Source organism: Panthera pardus, unplaced genomic scaffold (assembly GCF_024362965.1).
Source record: "Panthera pardus isolate Hobbes unplaced genomic scaffold, ASM2436296v1 HiC_scaffold_17, whole genome shotgun sequence".
Taxonomy (NCBI): Eukaryota; Metazoa; Chordata; class Mammalia; order Carnivora; family Felidae; genus Panthera; species Panthera pardus.
This window is the reverse complement of record NW_026526732.1, coordinates 53,744,904-53,763,621: the sequence shown is the minus strand read 5'-3', so window position 1 is coordinate 53,763,621 and position 18,718 is coordinate 53,744,904. Positions and strand designations below refer to the sequence as shown.

General features: G+C 46.5%; 1 protein-coding gene and 1 long non-coding RNA gene across 5 annotated transcripts in view; both read left to right on the top strand.

The window, feature by feature from the left end:
* Nucleotides 1–1,631: 1,631 nt before the first annotated feature.
* The window catches only part of FOXO3 (forkhead box O3), a 127,286-nt gene continuing 110,199 nt past the window's right edge, over nucleotides 1,632–18,718 (top strand). For 2 of the 4 annotated variants that reach the window (XR_008422929.1, XM_019443031.2), the window contains exons 1-2: nucleotides 3,233–3,347; nucleotides 4,437–5,186. Coding sequence is in view for 2 of the 4 variants with exons in the window: in XM_019443031.2 (XP_019298576.1) it covers nucleotides 4,569–5,186 (618 nt within the window). In the remaining 2 variants the exon portion in view is untranslated. Of the gene's footprint in view, nucleotides 1,647–3,232; nucleotides 3,348–4,436; nucleotides 5,187–5,488; nucleotides 5,509–18,718 lie in introns of those variants that run through there. The other 2 variants (XM_053904596.1, XM_053904599.1) reach the window with 2 other exon arrangements.
* On the top strand, nucleotides 15,725–16,564 carry LOC128777663 (uncharacterized). Its single transcript, XR_008422930.1, has 2 exons — nucleotides 15,725–15,810; nucleotides 15,925–16,564. It is a non-coding gene; the product is annotated as an uncharacterized LOC128777663 (long non-coding RNA).

Sequence of the window (18,718 nt, the reverse complement as noted above, 5' to 3'; positions counted from 1 at the left end):
AGCTCAATGTTTCTGATCACTGCCATTTGAAGTTTTTGTTGTTGTTATTTTATTTCCATTTGAAGTTTTGATCCTCAACTCATTGGAAACTTACCCAACACTATGCATGACCTCTTGTGTTTGTCTTGTACTGCTTTTCAACTCTCGAAATACTGAACTTTTTAATGTCTTGTCTCCTCAAGGCTGTAAGCTTTTTGAGAGACATAGCTGTATCATGTCCCCAACCCCCATTCCTCACCAAGGGGGTCACAAAAAGCTCAGTTAATCTGAATCTTTAATGCTTCCAGGTTTTGAATGCCCTTGGGATAGGCATTCTGTAAATGGACACTCAACAGGTTTTTAGTGAAAATCTAATAACCTGAGAGCCCAGCCAGTGTAAATATATTCTAAGTCTGCATGTTTGTACTTTAAGGACAAAAGTTTGCTTAGATTCAGAGTGTGAACTTTTTTTTTTTTTTTTTTTTTTTAACAGTGTGCTAGAAGTATTAAGAAGGAACAACTCAAAGTTCTTTGTATTCTATGCTCTATCACGGTGCAAAGCAATGGGTGATCTGGCCTCTGGGTTCCTCCCAAAAAGCTGAACACGCTGATGCTGAACACGACTCCTGGTAACATGCCCAAAAGCCCCTCGGCCCCCCATGTGATCTTTGAAGTCCCAATCCGTCCCCTTACCCCCCAGGGACACTTTCAGTTGAGAGTTGTCCTATGTCAGCGTCCACATTGCCAGGCTATAAACCAAAGGCAAACTCAGGGCTCTCAGGACAGGCCCACAATGAGAAAAGTGGAGCAGCAAGCGCAGGAACACCACCAGGAAGCAGTCAGAGCCCCCCTTCCCAGAGTTCCCTTCCAAAGAGAAGCCGAGGTAGCAAAAGCGCATTTGTACGTGCCAGAGCTGTATGCCCAAGTGACGGGCGCGTTCGGGGGACATTCTGAGCGAGAGCGAGGTCACAAACTACGCAAGGTGATAAATCCACCTCGCGGCCAGGGTGTAGTGTGCCAGGGAGTATGTGAGCATGTGAAATCGGCTCCGGAACGTGTGGCCGCGGAGCCCCGCCGGCTTTGTTCCCGAAATGTGATTGAAAGAGCCGAAACCGGGCTTAAAGAAGGCAGCGTTTGGTGGCGGGAACTCGTCGTCTCCGCAGGGGCTTGGACAGCGCGCGAAAGTCGCCATCAGGCTCACCGGCCCCAGCCAGCCGCTGCGCCGGAATCCTGCAGCGGAGACAGTCTGCCTGGCCCATGAGCGGAGCCCGGAGAGGTCGTGGCCCGGGTCTGCAGCGTCCCCCAGCCAGCGCGGGCTGCCCCACGCGCCCGCCACTCCGCTGCGCGGCCAGCACAACATTCCATTTAAAAATAACACCCACGTGCGCTGGTAAACAAGCGCGCGCGGCTACTGCTGCCGCGCGCCCCGGGTGAGCCAGTTCGGCGCGCGCCCGCCCTCCTCCCGCACGTGTCTGCCGGCTCCGCCCGCGCCGCTCCAGCGTGTCTCACTCTCCACCCCCTCGGACTGCCGCGCACCGCCCAGAAGCCGCAAGCCCGGCAGCTCCAGGGCCCTAGTGTCCCTCTACTTTGGCAGGCGCGCCCCGCAGGGTGCTCTCCAAGTTTCCTCTCCCTACACCACCACCTCGCAGCAGGACCCATCGCCCCAGGTCTGCTCCCCTTCTTCCCTCCTCTGTCCTCTCAAGTCCCCCGCCTCTGAACTCTCCCTCAGCGCGCGAAAGGTTGGCTTCAGGTTCGCCCTCTCTTTCTCTCCTCTCCTCTCTGTCCCCTCCTTTCTTCCTTAGAATTTTACTCGATTGTTTATTATTTGCTGGGGGGCGGGGGCGGGGGGCGGAGAGGGGTGTCTGGGGCCTGGAGACTGGTGCCCGCGGCCAGTCAGCGCGCGGCGTGGTTTGACGAGTAGGCGGTGCAGCGAATGGGGACGCGGCGCAGAGCTCCCGGGTCACGCGCGTGTGGATACAATGACATCATCTGTTTGTACGCGTCGAACTAGCTTGGTGCAGGGGCGGGGCCGCGCGTCACTTGAGTGACGGGCCCTGCGCAAAGCCCGGAGTCTGGAATTGGCTGGGTGGGCGGACTCCTGAGTACCCTGGGTTGGACCTTTTTTGTGTATTGGGTCGTTGAGGAGCGAGCTCTGGACTCTGAGGTCTCCAGTGACTGACAAAGATTTAAGAAAAAAGATATTTATGAACCAAAGTGAATAGAGCTTTGGTGTGCGTATCGCATGTAGTGCATTGTTAGTGTACAAATGAACAATTTAGGCACTGATAATAGGATAAGGACTTGTGAAGATGTTTTCCCAAACCTAAAGAAGTAGCTTTAAATAAAAAACCCAAAAACTTAAAAATGCACAATTAGCTGTTCTGGAGTCATTTACAAATTAGAAGCAATTTAGTTCCCATTCATAATTGTTCAAAATCTGCCCTTGCGTTTAGGAATGGGGGAAATTTTGCATTTCTCCCGAGTTAGTTACACTTCTCCCCTCATTTGCCAAGAAATCCACGACAAGTCGAGCGTCCTAGGTAAGAAACTCAGCTGCAAACCTTTTGGTGCCTGATCAAATCTGAGGGCGTCAGTTTATCGAAGTCTTGTATGGCACCAACATCTTCTCTTGTCAGTATTTCCACGCCGAGGTAACCTCTGCGATCTGCGGTCAGCATCTTATCTCGGGTGTTACCTGGTGTCCGATTCTAACCTGGAACCGGACACCAGGGCGGGCCCAGAGCCTGGCGGACGGACGCGCCCGCCGGGGACCCTCAGTACCAGGCGCCCTGCCCGGAGTCTGAGAGGCCGCGCGACTGCGCTCATGGAGCGTTCGGGGCTCTGCTCTCCCCCTCCTTCTTCTCCTAGGCTGGCGCCGCGCTTTGTTGTCGTTGAGACTCTCGGGAGGAGGAGCCCAGCGAGGAGGGCTGCGGGAGCCCGCCTAGTCCCGGCCCGCGGCGCGCGCCCCGACACCCACGCCCGCAGTCCCGAGGAGCCGGGTCGCGCAGGCGCGCGCGCGAGCACACATATACACACACGCACACACACGCACGCACACAGCACACCCGGGCCCGCCGCCCAGCCCTCCCCTTGGGCGGGGACCCGCCCGCCGTCAGCTTAGGTTGAGGCACCCTGCGTGTGTCTATAACTTTGTGCTGCTGCCGCGGCCGCCCTGCTCGTGTAAGGGAGGAGGAGGAGGAATGTGGAAGGCGGCGGCGCGCAGGCTGACAGGCGTTTCCTCAGGCGGGCTGCGGCGGCAGCCGGAGCGCCTCTCCTTCGCCGAGGTTGCGCGCCCCCTCCTCGCCGTGCCCCGGGCCCGCGCGGGATTGTGCGTCCTCCCCACTCGTCCCTGAAGGGAAGGAACTGAGGTAGGCGCCGGAGCTTTGCAGCGGGGCGGCCGCCTTCCCGGTGACTCCGGATCTGCTTCCGAGCTGGGCCAGGCGCTTCCCTTTTCCCTCCCCGTGACTCGGTGTGCGCGCCCCCTTTCCCTCCCGCTAGTGTTTTTAAAGGACTTGAGTGAAGGGGGGAAAACTGTCAAGATGGCAGCAGCGGGAGCAAGGAGGTGATGAACGTGCTGGTCCGGGTTTTCTGGCAGCCCGGGAGACTTGGCGCTTCCTGACCTGTTGGAAGATTTATGTTCCGACTTGTCCCCTCCCCGCGTTCTTTACAGGGAAGGGGGTGGAGGGTACAACGTCCGCGAGCAAATAAACCACACAAAAACCCAAAGTGGTCGTTCCTGCTTGGCTCGACCCTTTGCAAACACCCGCCGAGCTGCTTGCCCCCCTGCTTCCCGTCTGGTCCTTTTTCTGGAAGTGTCAAGGGCCGGTCCGCACTCGGACTCATGTTCGCCTTCCCGGCCCGCGGGGCCAAGAGAGGAGAAGGTGGCTGCCCGTGCCGTTCCCGGGCTCGGGCCCCTCGGCCAGGAGAAGGGGTACAAGGGGGCGCGGAGGCGGCAGGGCCAGGGGCGAGGAGGAGAAGAGCGGAAGACGCCACAGACTTTGGCTGCGGCGCCGCGGGAAGCACTTGAGCGGGCCCGAACGAAACATAAACAAACGCACGCCCGCTCGGGCTCCGACCGCCGCTCGGCTGCGCCAGCTCCGGCCGCTGCCCGCTTTAAAGGCGCGGCCCGCGCCCCTCCCCCGCCCCCGCCCCTCCCCCTTCTTCCCCGCCCAGCCACCTAGCCCAGGAGGGACCTGCAGATCTGGCGGCCGCGGCGGCGGGGGGAGGGGGCTGCCCCGTGCGAGCCCGTCGATTCGCTCCGGTCTCCCCCGAGGCCTGGCCAGGGGGCGGTGTCTGCTGCGCCAGGTTCGCGGGACGCACGTCTCCAGGTCTGCCTGCTTCTAGGAGGCGGGCGCCGTGCGGCCGGGAAGCGGTGGCAGCGGGCGAGGACTCGCCGAGGACCGGGCTCCAGCCCGGGATAACGAACTCTCCTTCTCTCTCCTCTCGTGCTTCCCCAGGCGGCGGCAGTAGCGGCAGCGGCTCCCGGGAGCCCGAGCCTTCGCGGCGCCCCCGTCCCTCCCCCGCCGCACCCCGCCCCGGCGCGAGAGGAGAGCGCGAGAGCCCGAGCCGCGGGCGGGCGGGCGGCGAAGATGGCAGAGGCACCGGCCTCCCCGGCCCCGCTCTCTCCGCTCGAAGTGGAGCTGGACCCGGAGTTCGAGCCCCAGAGCCGGCCGCGCTCCTGTACGTGGCCCCTGCAGAGGCCAGAGCTCCAGGGGAGCCCGGCCAAGCCCTCGGGGGAGACGGCCGCCGATTCCATGATCCCCGAAGAGGAGGACGATGAAGACGACGAGGACGGTAGCGGTAGGGCCAGCTCGGCCATGGCGATCGGCGGCGGCGGGAGCGGCACGCTGGGCTCCGGGCTGCTCCTTGAAGACTCGGCCCGGCTGCTGGCTCCTGGAGGGCAGGAGTCCGGGTCCGGGCCAGCCCTCGCGGCGGGCGCGCTGAGCGGGGGGACGCAGACGCCGCTGCAGCCTCAGCAGCCACTGCCACCGCCGCAGCCGGGGGCGGCTGGGGGCTCCGGGCAGCCGAGGAAATGCTCGTCGCGGCGGAACGCCTGGGGAAACCTGTCCTACGCCGACCTGATCACTCGCGCCATCGAGAGCTCCCCGGACAAACGGCTCACTCTGTCCCAGATCTACGAGTGGATGGTGCGCTGCGTGCCCTACTTCAAGGATAAGGGCGATAGCAACAGCTCGGCCGGGTGGAAGGTGCGTACCCACCTCGGGCGGGCGGCCGGACCCGCCGGGCCTCCTGCGCAGTGCGAGACGCGCCTTCGATTCATCGGAGCGCGCCTGCGGGCGCTGGGGAGAGGGGTTGGCAGCGAGAGCCTCCGCTGTGAGGTTTCGGGGGATCTGTGTGACCCCCAGAGGAGGGGAACCTGGGGTCGGCCGCGGAGGGGGGTTGGGGAAATGAGGCTTCCGGGGAAGCCTCGGGCATGGCCAGGTGAGGAGAGGGGGCAAGGGATGCCGGCGAGGGAAGGACTGGCGGACAGGAGTGCGTTTGACGGATTCCCCGGACTGCGCGGAGGAGGTAGGTCTGCGGCTAACTTCGAAGTAGAAATCACCGTAGTGAGGGTGCGGGGAGGGCGCTGCGGGTGGAGAGGATGTGGGGGAGTGTTTGGGACTTGGTGCCCGGAGAAGCGGTTGGATTTGTGGTTCCCCAGTTGGTCACAGGAGCATGGTCGTTGTTACTAGCTGGATGAGCACCCTTACGTCGAAGTTTCTATCTAACGTGTGGATGTTAATTCCCGTAGGCATACCGGTCCCATTAGAAAAAGCAGTGGTTGTAAACCTTTTCCTGGCTGCTTGTCTTTCCTTGCCTGTGTTGACATCTTTATTACTTAGAGAGGTTTTCCCAGTAAAGGAGTCTCCAAACTTGAGATGTTCTGGGTCCTGGAATGGGCCAGCCCTTCCACCTTAAGGCGGACTAGCCACACCTGCTGCTTCTATTGAGGCCTGGACTCTGGCGCTATTAGAGGCCAGGTCCAGGTGTGGAGGACTGGGGCCTGGAGCTTCACCTAGCCTTCCCTGGCCTAGGGGAGGGAGATGTAGTGGCAGGACTGGGCCATAATGGCTTCTACCTATAAGTGAACCAGAAGGGAGGCTCTCTACTGTTCCTTTTCAGCCTCTTGGGGCACTGGGCACATGGTAGGGAGAGAGGTGTGGAAAGGCCTATGATGTAATGACTTCCTGCAGTTGGGCATCTAAACAGATTAACTCCTGTGCCCCTGCTGGGCTGCTGATACCCAGCTGCTTTGCTCTTCCTGGCACCTCATTCTCCTGGCCTCTACCCCAAGATATGAATGTGTCATTACCAGGCAAAAGAGGTACATGTGGAGATACATATCACTTATCAGTTGCTTCTATTTGCAAGTTAGCTTTTTTTTTTTTTTTTTTAATTAAAGAGGTGGTTGCTTCCTTCCTCAGTCCTTCTCTTCACTGTATCTTCCTGGATTCCAGTATGTGTGTACAGCAAGAACAGTGTAATCTTGGTGGAGAACTGGAGCCCTGGAGAGGAATTTGTGTAAAAATTGAAGAATGTAGTGTGTTTTAAAGAAAAAAGAACTTAGTGTGTTGAGTTTTAATTTGCTTAAAAAAAAACTTGCAAAGTACCTTTTTTTTTTATAATTTCTTATGGCTAGAAAAGGACTTGTTGAGATTTTTTTTTCTTTTTTTTTTAAGTTTATTAATCCTGAGAGAGACAGACAGCGTGAGGGAGGGGCAGAGAGAGAATCCCAAGCAGTCTCCACGCTCTGAGTGCAGAGGCCAGCTCAGGGCTCGAACTCAGGAAACTGAGATCATGACCTGAGCCGAAATCAAGAGTCAGATGCTTAACTGAGCCACCCAGGCGCCCCTTGCTGAGATACTTTCAAAGCAAAATGTGTGCTTTGAAATTATTCCACATATCTGTCTCATTTCCTTTAATGAATGCTGACATTATGAATCTTACATTGGATTTAATTTTAAAGCTTTGCAAAAGAATGCCAGCTGTGTGATCCGAGGGCCATTTACAGAAAGCATGGGAGTGAGTTCCATTTCAAAGCAGTGTTACTGTGATAGCTTTTAAAACTGAATTTCCAAGTGAATAGCAAGGGTTAATCTCAGTGTATAGTGTCAGGAAGGGGTGGGTTTCAAGATCTAAGAAAATGGATATAGGGGTTTGGAATATTTTTCAAATTTCTCACACTTGCCGTGAGTCCTGTATATTTTGAACTTGGTGCAGAGGATCTGCTAGTTAAAAGTTAGCTAGTTAAAGCTAAAAAGTTAGCGTTGGAAGGGTTTTCACATTTCCTATGACTTTCAAGTTTACAAAAGTAGTTTAATTCCACAAATAACATTTCTTGCTATTGTGCTTACAGTTAAAGATGGTAACAGTTTTGATTTTTTTTTTTTTTTTAAAGATCTAGGTGAGAAAGTAGTATTACCAAAAGTAGCCATGAATTGTGATTCAGTTAATTATATTTTCACGTAGCTTGCAGGACTTACAATAGAGATTTGGGGCCTAGTCATAAACTTTATGGTTTTATGTCCTTAACCTTTTTTTGGTCTCATGCTATCTCATTTCTCTCTCTCTCTCTCTCTCTTTTGGTTGGAGTATATTCAGTGCACAGTGTTAAATTAGTTTCTATCTTATCTCTAACATTTGTGAAATATAAATTGAAACTCGAGCCTTAATATGTTTAATACAGTGCATAAAGTAAAATGTCTTTGTGTTTAATGTAAGTAAAATTATTTTTAAGATTTTATACTAGTTCTGAGTATCACATGACAACTTGTGGGGATATCCTTTAAAGATTTTTTGTAAGATGACTTTCATCAAAAGATGCACCCATGCAGGAACTTCCAAATCTTTGATGATGGAGAAAGCCCTTTGAAACTGGGGCTGGTTTCATATTCTGATTATGACTAATAGCCAGCCTTTTTTTATGCTTGTGGTTCAGTGGGGGGTGGTAGAAGAGGGAAGAGGGAGAGGTCAGGAGCTAATTGTGACCCATTTCCCTGCGTCCAAGTTTCAGGAGTTGATTCCTATCACGATTAGTCATTTTGAGAGCAGGCATGTGCACTTAAACCACACTGCTTTCATTCTTAGTTATGCATTAGGGTTTTTAACTTCTAAAAATGTCTAGAATTCAGGTTAACCTCTCCTAGTCCTGTGTGCACATAGGCACAGTATGCAGGGCTTAGGCCTTGCTTTTTTTGTGGCTTTTTTGGCCTGTTGCATTCTGAGATTTTGTCACCAGAATTCTCACCCTAAGATCAGAGAATGAAAGGATTAGAAAAGAAGACATTGGAGATCAGAACTGGGACTAGTGATTTGAAGCCCTGGTTGCATATTAGAATCACCTGGGAGCTTAAAAAAAAAAAGCCGATACCCAGAGAATCGGTTTTAATTGGGCTGGTCTGGGGCTTAGCATTATTTTTGTTTGTTTGTTTTTGTTTAAGTTTCTCAGGTTATTCTAATATACAGCCGGGATGAGGTTTGCAGAGATTGTTCAACTCCCTCATAGGTGAAGAACCTGATTCTTCAAGTTAAGGACTTCTCTAAGATCACACAGCTAGTTAGTACACAGGTAATTAATAGTCGCAGTTCTGGAGATTTGTTCTTTATCACATTATTTTCCTCTTTAAATCGAGGATCTATTTTTTAAAAGTCACTTACTAAGTAACAAGTAGTCTTACACAAGTAAAAGATGCTTTCCTGAAAAGCATATTTGCCTCTCAGTCTAAAGATGTCTTGGTTATTATTTTAGCATCAGAAACAGATGAATATTGATGGAGGCTGAGTGAGTTTCTCATATTTGTATAGCCGTCCAGTGTTGATCAGTATGGGTACTTAGGAATTATGAAGTGATGAAGGTGGCAGAAAAGATAGCATTTTAACAAAAGGAGGAAGTTCCTGGTTAACTTAGGTTTGAAAGATGCATATTGTGCCAGACAGAAAGGTGATGGCTATCTCACAGGCTCCCTTACCTCAGGCAATAAGTAGAAATGAATAATCAGATGTGGTCAGGAGGGGAAAAGGTTACATTTCCTTTAATTCGGATTAAGTTTACTTGTACTGCACCACCCATAATTAAACTGGTTTGTTCTCTCGGTTCCTCCTGGGGAGGGGGGCAGACCTCTAGGACTCCAGGGTTTACCTGTTAAGGTCTATTTATTGCTTATTCACCTACTCACACCCACACACCTGCATTTCCCACGGGGTTAGGGCATGATTGTATCAAGTAGCCGTGAGTTTCTGTGCTGGTTCTCAAAATTTCACAAATGGAGGATCTTGTGTGTGTGATGATTTCTGCTGCTGCTGTGGAGGTTAATTCTGCAAGAGACTAGTCTTCTTTCATGTGACAATGTGTACTCTTACAGCTTCTTCACAGAGTGAAAAGATGAGGACCCACCTGCCACGCAGTGCTTGTTGATGTTCTTACTGTTCTGGTTCTTTAGATTAATGCATGCAGTTCCTTCCCAACACACTGTGTTAAGAAAATGTCATTTTAACTGCAACTTTTATATTTAAAAAATATTTTTTTTTAATTTCAAAATGACAAAGTTGTGATAATTCCATGTTGGCTTGTAATTCTCCCCTCAGTCACCTTTTGGAGTAACTCACCAAAGGGCCAGTTACAGTCGTGTGTAAGGAATCTGTCTTCTGCTTGGCCCATGTTACCAAAATGCTGTTTTGTAACTTCCTTTGGCAGGACTGTCTTCGTCAGGGATTCTCAACGAATACACTTCCTCTTCCTACAGCCTCAGCACACTAGGGGGACTGGGGGACTGTTTTTCCTCTTTTTCAAAGCTGTGTCATCGACCTCTGAAGTGAAGAAATTGGCCCTTTTAAACTTTGATCTGTGGGCCCTGTAGCAGAGAGAGTCTTTAAAAAAGAAGCTAAGTGTTTGTTTTGATATGTTTATCTCCTTCTTAGAAAATGAAATGAAACTATGCAGACTTATTTTTAGGAGATTTTAGGAGGGTTCTATTTTAAGAGAATGACACCATAGAAGAACATCTTGTAGTTCAACTTTTTAATACGTGTGATTCTTACTTAAAACCTGCAAGATATTTTTATTTAGGAAATTAATGAAGAGTCCTTGTCCCAGTAAAAAGTCATTTATTTGGTCTGGGAAAAGTTTAGCAGATACCATCCATCCAAAGATCTTCATAAATATGCAAAGATAAGACTGTTTAGGTCTGTACATTCTGGCAGGGCACCCTGCTGACCCACTGCTTATCAGATCAGATTCCCAGGCTGGAGAGAATATGGAATTTATTTTGTTTTCATACCTTACTCGTCTTGCCTGGAGGGAACAGACTTGATCCTCTCTTGAGTCATTTTTCTCCTTACCTTTTCCTGTATCACAAATTGAAGAGTCCTGAAGAGCCACTCTGGCCTTTTGCTGTTATAGAAGGAGTTGGGAATGACACATATATAGGTAAGTTAGTGTCCGTGGACGTTATAGCTGGCATACAGTAAGTGACCGAAGATCAGAGAGAGAAAACCTTTTTACCATTTTCATCACATGCCATTTTATTCATGCAACAAACAATCAAAGGCATACCGTTCACAGGGCTTTTTCCTGGGCCTAAGGGATATAGTAGGAGCACAAGTCACATAAGGTTCCAGTTCACAGGATTCATGTTCTATTGGAGGAAGACAAAAAATAAACGTGCAAATCTGTGTTCTATGAACTTGTCATTGTTGTTCATTCACTTTGCCTTTTTTCACATCTGTACTTCTGCTTTCATCAGTACTTCAGCTCTCTGCAGAGATGTTACTGGCAAATTGGAAAGTTGGTGTTGAACTCTGGCTTGGAGCTGGTCTTTAATTCTCTGCCGATCATTTTTTTCCAGCTTGCTTTGGAGATGCAAGGCCACTGTGGCATGGCTCCTATAGTTTGGGTCTGTTTGGGAGAAGCTGGGTTTTTTCCAGGTCTGCCCAGATTAGGGCACACCTGTGGTCCTGGCCTGATCTGGGATCTCCAGTTCTGTCGTATGGGGCCTGGCCTCCCTCTGGAGTGGAGGTGGAGCCTTGATACAGCTGACTCATCCACATTGCTTCTCGCCTCAAATTTAGAACTAAAAGAGGTTTTAAAGATCATCTAACTACTTCATTTTACAGGTGAGGAGCAGGACAAGAGCATGTGAGTGACTGTTCAGGATCCTACAGCTAGCAGAGATGGAGCTAAGAGTGTGTCCACGTGAGCCCCCGGGAACCACTGTTCTGTAATGTCTGCTGTTAACCATTGTGGTTTCACAGCTGTTCGTGTCATTGCTTCCATTTCTGCAAACTCTTACTTCATTTGCTTGCCTCTGATTCCCCTCCCCCTTCCTTTAGGCTGGTTGTGCTAAAGTAACTGTGTTGCTCTTTTAGCATTCTCCATCAGTGCTTTTAGCTAACCTAAAAGCCCTCTGTTTTAACCCTACTCCACCCTACTGTGCCCACCCCTGACTCCCACCTCCTTGCTTTGTCATTTTTCTCTGACTCCTCTTGATTCCCAAGGACAGTGTAAGAGCCTCCAAAGCACAGAATGTGTCTGCCAGACAATAACATATCTGATCCTTGGAGCTGCTTTTTGGATCATTATGTCCACAGCCCATGAAGATAGCCTTGTTCTGGGACTCTTGACACTGAAAGAGATGATGTGATTCGAGAGTGAGGCGATACCACATGTGGAGTCTTTTGGATACTTCTAGCTATGAAGTCTGAGACCTCCTAGCATTGATGTTGCTAGGGTATGGCGTAGTTATGAAAGGGTACTCTGCTATCTAAGGCATTTCTTGTTAGTGTCTTATTTCCTCGTGTAGAAGTCCCTGAAAACTTCATTAGTGCCAGTTACTACCCATCACAGAAACTGAGGGGAACCTGATCTTGGAATGACTTCATTTAGAGGAAAAAGTTGAAATCAAGTCTGTTTTCTGTGTGTATGCCCCACCGATGCAGCATCAATATGCACCATCTAGAGAAAGTCACCATGGGATTGTTCAGCCTAAAATTCATTTACCCACTTCTTACAGGAGCAAAGCTGTTGTGTAAGTTGTCCATAATGTTCTGCATTTGGAGGCAGAAGTCCCAGATGGACCTGAAGTTTTATATCTATGGATTGGGAAATAGAAGTCGTGTATGAAGGAGGAAGAGACAGCAAGCACTGTTTGAGATGGATCTTTTAAGGGCTAGTCTGGAGCTCTTCCGAGTTCATGTTTTTGAAATGTGTGGTTAGGCTGTGATTATGATACAAGAGCCCAATTCTGATGGCATCCCTACCCTGACAGACTCAGTGCCTTTAACCATTTTATTCCTGACTGAACAACATTTCTTTCTCAGTATCACAATTTCCCCAGTTGGAAAAAGAAGCACAGTAGCAAGCATCCATAGAGTATTGTGATGTATCCTTCCTTCCTGATAAAACACAAGTGTGTGATTGGTGTATGTTTCAAGCTGGGCTTTTGTAGACAGTGTGTCTTTCAGTTTCCACTCAGGCTCAGGCTTTTTTTTTTTTTTTTCTATTATGGGATAACATTATAAAATGAAATGGACTAGGTTCCCTTATGGGCTGTGGTCCTTTCAGTAATTTGCTACTCTAGTAATTGCTTGTGATGAAGAAGCCAGGTTCTCTTCTAGGGGCTCACCATGCCTGGGTGTCAGATGTATCCTCGTCCTGCAGTGGAGAGGCGCACACAGAGCAAGGAAAGCTTGTGGCACACTTGTAGGGGGCAAGGCTGATGCAGGAAGTGACTCCTGCTACAAACAAGTGAAATGCATTAGCTTTCCTCTGGAGTAAACTTACAATAAATCCAACAGAGATGCCTTTGGCAGTTTTAAGTAGGTGTTTGGAATTTCTTATTTTTGTGTGTGTGTGTGTTGGGGGAGAATCCACATCATATTTTTCATTGTGTTTTAGATGTCTAGTGAAATTAATAATTTGGCTCCTGAAGCCATTGAGAATTTACTTTAAATTCAGAGCCAGCAGAGGGAGTACACAGGTCTTAAAGCTCATCTCAAGTGTTTTTTTCCCCATAAAGCCGAAATAATACCTTGATTAAAATAAAAAGGACTGTGATATATAGTGCTTCCATGTAGGTTTATGTCATCAGAAACAGATAATTTGAGGGGTGCCTGGTTGGCTCAGTCGGTTAAACGGCTGACTTTGGCTCAGGTCATGATCTCGCGGTTTGTGAGTTCCGGCCCCGCGTTGGGCTCTGTGCTGACAGCTCAGAGCCTGGAGCCTGTTTCGGATTCTGTGTCTCCCTCTCTCTGCCCCTCCCCTGCTCGTGCTCTGGCTCTCTCTGTCTCAAAAATAAATAAAACATTAAAAAAAACAACCGGATAATTTGTGGAGGGGCTGTTAAAAACCTAAGGTAACTTTTTAAAAATTTATTTTTATTAAAAATTTTTTTTTCTTTGAAAATTCCATTTATTGGTATTGATGAACTTTGCTTTACTTTTAGCTCATATGCTAATAACAGCTGCTGACCACTAAGGTAACTTTTTTTTTGAAAGGAAATCTTGGTCTTCTGAGACCCATGATCCACTTTCCATCCCCAAATAGTTAAATGAAAGCACTTTTAACTGAAAAATATCCTTCCCTGTCTTTCATATTTTTTGTTGTTTCACTTCTGATAATATATGTGAGTGTTTATACGTAATACCAAATTTTTCAGAGTATTCAAGTGTCTGGGCTAGTGGAATGTCCTGTGTTTTAGTGCTATTTTGATTGGGACTTCTGATATTTTCCAAGACTTCACAGTTTCCCACAGGTGAGAGAAAGGCAAAAGCTACATTATTTCTAATTCAGTTTGGAAGTAATAGTCCACTGGCGATTATAACTTTGAATTATTTTTTTTTTGATATTTCTGTAATGCTGTGATTTTGTCATCTCCTTCCCCTTTGCCCCATACTTTGGTAGTGGTGGTTTACTTTAATTTGGGAGTTGTAGTGGGTTGAATGGTATTCCCCCCAAATTCATGTCCACTTGGAACCTCAGAATGTGACCTTATTTAAAAATAGGGTCTTTTAAGGGGTGATGTGGTTAGTAGCCAAGCGCAGCAGGCATTGCTGGGAGCCACCTGAAGCTAGGAAGAGGCCAGGGACAGTCCCCACCCTGGCATCTTCAGCGGGAGCATGGCCCTGCAGAATCCTTGGACTTCTAGCCTCCAGCACTGTGAGAGAATAGATTCTTGTTGTTTGAAGACCCCGAATTTGGTGATTTGTTATGGTAGTCTTGGGAAACAAACACGAGAGCTTGGAGATGGAAGAGAGGGACAGGCAGGGTTGCAGATAGAGGAGAAGAGTACAAAGTTCTGTTTATTGTTCTGTTCTGTTATTACTGAGATTATTTGCCATATAGCATTGGTTTCAGCTGTACAACATACTGATTCAACTTTGGTGTCTGTCACAAAACGTTCACCACAATAAGCCTACTTGAATTAACATCCATTGGTGCTCACAGTTGCAGATTTCTTTTTTTTCTTGTAATTAGAACTTTTAAGATCTACTCTGATTTTATACCTGGAAATTTGTGCCTTTTGACCACTGTCATCCATTCTGCCCCTCCCCATTTTAAATTAGGTTAAAATTAAAATGTTAATCATTTACAGGCCACTTATAATTTAAATTTCTTCATTCTGCTGTGGGAGACAGAAGGGAGGCATGAATATACCTGATTTCCCAATTAGAACTACTAGAACTTGTTCCTCCTTCCCATTTCTAATATGTCCTGGGTTCCCCCTCATACCCCCTCCTCTGTCCCCCTTGCTGAATTTATTTCTTGAAGCTCATGGAATGGCTGCACGTGTGGAGTGTGGGCTTGAGGTTTCTCTGAAGCCCAGGAATTCTGGCTGAGAGCTTTGGTCTAGAATCGTCCCTCTGAGGAGAGAAAGAAAGGAGCCTTGGGTTCTCAGTGGAAGGATCCTTTCTTTCCTCTCAGGGCTTGAGAAGGTAGAGCCCAGTCAGGTCCATTGTCCTTGATTATGGTACTAAGGCTAATCCAGAATCTCTGGAGTCCCCTCAGCTCATCCTGTGCTTGGTTCAGGGACTTTCAAAGTTTCTCATACCTGAGCCTTCAGGCTTTTGTCTCCTTTGTGTATATTTATGTCCCAAAAACCAGTCATCCTAATGAAGCATAGAACATAGAGTGGTTGTCATCGTAGAAGTAGAAACAGTTCTGAAGTATTTAAGAGTGAGAATTGCACAGTTTAACATTCTATTTCAAAATGATATTTTTGGGAAGGAGAGCCCGGAGAGACAGTTTGATCCTTACAACAAAAAGGCATCTTCACAACCACATTCTCAGACCTAGATATTATACTAATTATAATAATAGTAGCTAGGATTTATTGAGCACTTAAGCACCAAATGCTCAGCTAGGTTTTTACATCTAATGTTGATCCTACAAGATAGGCATTTAAATGTAAATCCCAATTTAAAGATGAGGAAATGGTTCAAGGAACTTGAGATCAGACCCCAGGTTTCTTGGACTCTGGAACTTTTTTTTGCCTTTTCTATTGTGCTCTACTGTCTCCTGAGTGTCAGTGGGACTTTGGGTTGGGTGGGGGGTGTACAACAGTAAAATAAAATAGCTGCCATTTCCCTTATTTATATCATTCATTTGGCAGGGAGAGTTGAGTTTGTGTGTGTGTGTGTTTTAATTTAGGTAAATTTGACATACAACATTAACTTCAGGTGTATAATGTAGCAAGTCAGTATTTGTATATATTGCAGAATGCTCACCACAAAAAGTCTAGTTAACCTCCGTCAAAAAGTCTAGTTAACCTCCGTCACCATTCATAGTTACAGACTTTTTTTTCTTGTGATGAGAACTTTTAAGATTTACTCTCCTAGGTATTGAGGAGGGCACCTTTTGGGATGAGCACTGGGTGTTGTATGGAAACCAATTTGACAGTAAATTTCATATATTAAAAAATAAAAAATAAAAAAAAAGATTTACTCTCCTAGAAACCTTCAAATATGCGATACAGTTATTAACTGTAGTCACCATGCTGTACATTACATCCCCGTGACTTATAACTGGAAGTTTGTACTTTTAGAAAATAGCTTCCATTTTAAAGGTTGCTGCTGTGTGCCACATCTTTACATATGTTACCACTAATCCTCATATTAATCCACCGGAATACTGTCTTGAAGGCTTGTCTTCCAAGTTGTGGCTGACTGGGGTAACCCCTCTGTGTGCTGCTAGGGGAGTGGACTTGGACCCATGATTTAGGCTCCTTTCCTTGATTTTATTAGCATGAGCTAATAACTTAAAAATTGAGTCAGTGCCTCGACTTTTAGTGGGAGAATAGAAGAAGTGGCTTGAGAATTCTGTCAAAAACCTGCAGGTGTGTGGATTCTCATTTCTGATCGGTCACTGCTTTGCAGGAGCATGGTTTACTCTGCCTCATATACAAAGTGTACTATTTAGAACTAATAGACTCATACATAGTGTATAGAAATCCTTTGGGTTGGACTATTATCTCTGGCAAATTTCTGCCTTGGGAGAACAGGGTGTCTGTGCTTCTATTATGTTGTAGACTTTACCTAAAGCATCTAAAGTAGATGAAGGGAGATGAGACCACCAAGAAAAACAGATTGCAGGGGAACAAAATTTATAAGAAGCTCCTGGCAGCAGTTTGGCTGCTGAATCAGATCTCATAACTAAAGGTATTAAAATACCTTGTGAGGTGTTTGACTCTTTGCTATGCAGGTACTGTTGGGTTTAAAGGCAGGTTGCCAAGACACAGACTGAAAACGTTGCATAATGCAAGTTGCTGGCCAGGTTAAAGTGTTTATCTCTACTGAAGAGCTTATTGCTTTTATCTTCAAGGTAAAAATATGTATGGGTAGGACCTAAAATGATGGTTTTAATTGGCCAGGGGAATGCAGTACTCATGTGCCCTAAGATAAAATGTGGCTAGCAGAACACTAATCCTACGTGTGTTTGAAAAAACTTCAGAACTCTCAGTTTCATAGTAAAGATAGGTGAGTAGTGCCTGGATAGTGTCCAGAAGATAGACTGAAACACTATGATAAATGTGGAGCCGGCAGAACGGTTCTGCCTGATAACTGAATATAGAGGGTGCTGGGGAGGGTGACGGGGCTGGAGGCAGTTGCAGTAGAAGGTGGCAGTGGCCACAGTGGACTTTTAAAGGTACAACTTGGGTTATCAACCTGAAGTTTAAGGTGGGCATGAAATTATATCCAGTAGAGCTTGTTAGATGTCTCCTTGAAAATTCGTACTACTTTAGAAAGATCAAGTGGACGGCTGAGTCATTAATTCATATAATTCAAATTTCAAAACTGCTTTTTTCCTGAAGTGTCCAAATAATTGATTTTTGAAATATTCCTTTCATCATAAATTATCTAGATAATTGCTTCAGTTTCATATTTCATATTAAGCTCAGCTGAGTGATGTTTAACCCTTCCTGCTCACATTCCTCTTTTTTAAGTTTTAATTTTACTTGATATTTTTTTTTTTTTTTACTCAGTATTTTTAAAAGCTTGATGCATTTAAATTTTTTTATAATACTATAATGGTTTTATAAAGTAAAACTCTTTCTCTGAATGTCTCCATTAGAACTTATCTTGCTGGTAAATTCTTTAAAAATTTTTTACCTAATTTAAAATTCAGTGTTGCTGTAGATCTTCTAGGGTTTTTACCTTATTAGTTAGGATAGCTGTCCTGGGGCTTCCTGCCAGCATTTATTTCCATGTCAAGGATTTGTTGTTAAACTCACCCTCTCACCCTTTATACATGTGCATCTTTGTAAATATATATATATTTACCCCCCCAGTTGGTAGAATGAGAAGGGATGTATCTTTATTTACTAGTTTTCAGTACAGTCTCCTTAACAGCATTAATTTGCCATGTATGCATATACCCATTGTGCAAATAAACAGTGACCCACAGACTAAATTTTCAGCAAGATACTTTTTTTTTTTAAAGTAAACATTGAAACTCTGAACCCAAACATTCTTCTGAATTTGTTTAGAAGAATAATGAGCAGTTAGGTCAGGTGTACTGTTTGTGTAATCCTGAGAAGCCTAGAATGGGTTTATGAAAATTATGGGCCTGATTAATTTAAGGTTTTCTTCGAGCTGATTCCAGGGTGAGTGTGCTTGCTTTGGCACACTTAGATTCTGAAGGTCCTCATAGATAACTTCCTAGGTGAGCTAGTATACAATTTCTTGAAATTAGTGGCCTAGATCAGGCCTTCTATTGCCAACCCTGTCCAATAAAGGTAAGCTTACAGCCTTCTGTTTGACTAGATAGATGCATGTCCTCTGCTGAACTGAAATATCTAAAGCAGTCCTATTAGTCTTCTCCCTTTACAAGAAAGATCCTTATTTCAGGCTGAAAGGCTATGTGTTCTGGGCCATACTTTTGGCTTTACCACATTCAACTTTCACGTTCATTGTTAAGGTAAAATTCGGTGCTTTGATCATAGGTATCAATTAGTAGGTGTTCTTTGGGAGGAGGGAAAGGGTTTATTCTGATGGTCTTATGAAATCAGGGAATGCTTTGAGTTAATTTGTGGGTAATCAGTACTGAATAAGTGAAGTAGCATGTGTTAAATTAGAAAAGTTGTATTAGTGAAAACTATGTCTTCTAAATTGATTTTGAAATAATTACTTAACAAATGGATGTTTTTAATCAAATTATAGTTCTCATTTTCAAGATGCTGATTTATCCACATCTTAGTTTTCTAATCAGATCAAAAACTTTAAATTGATGAATTGGTTTTTAAATGTT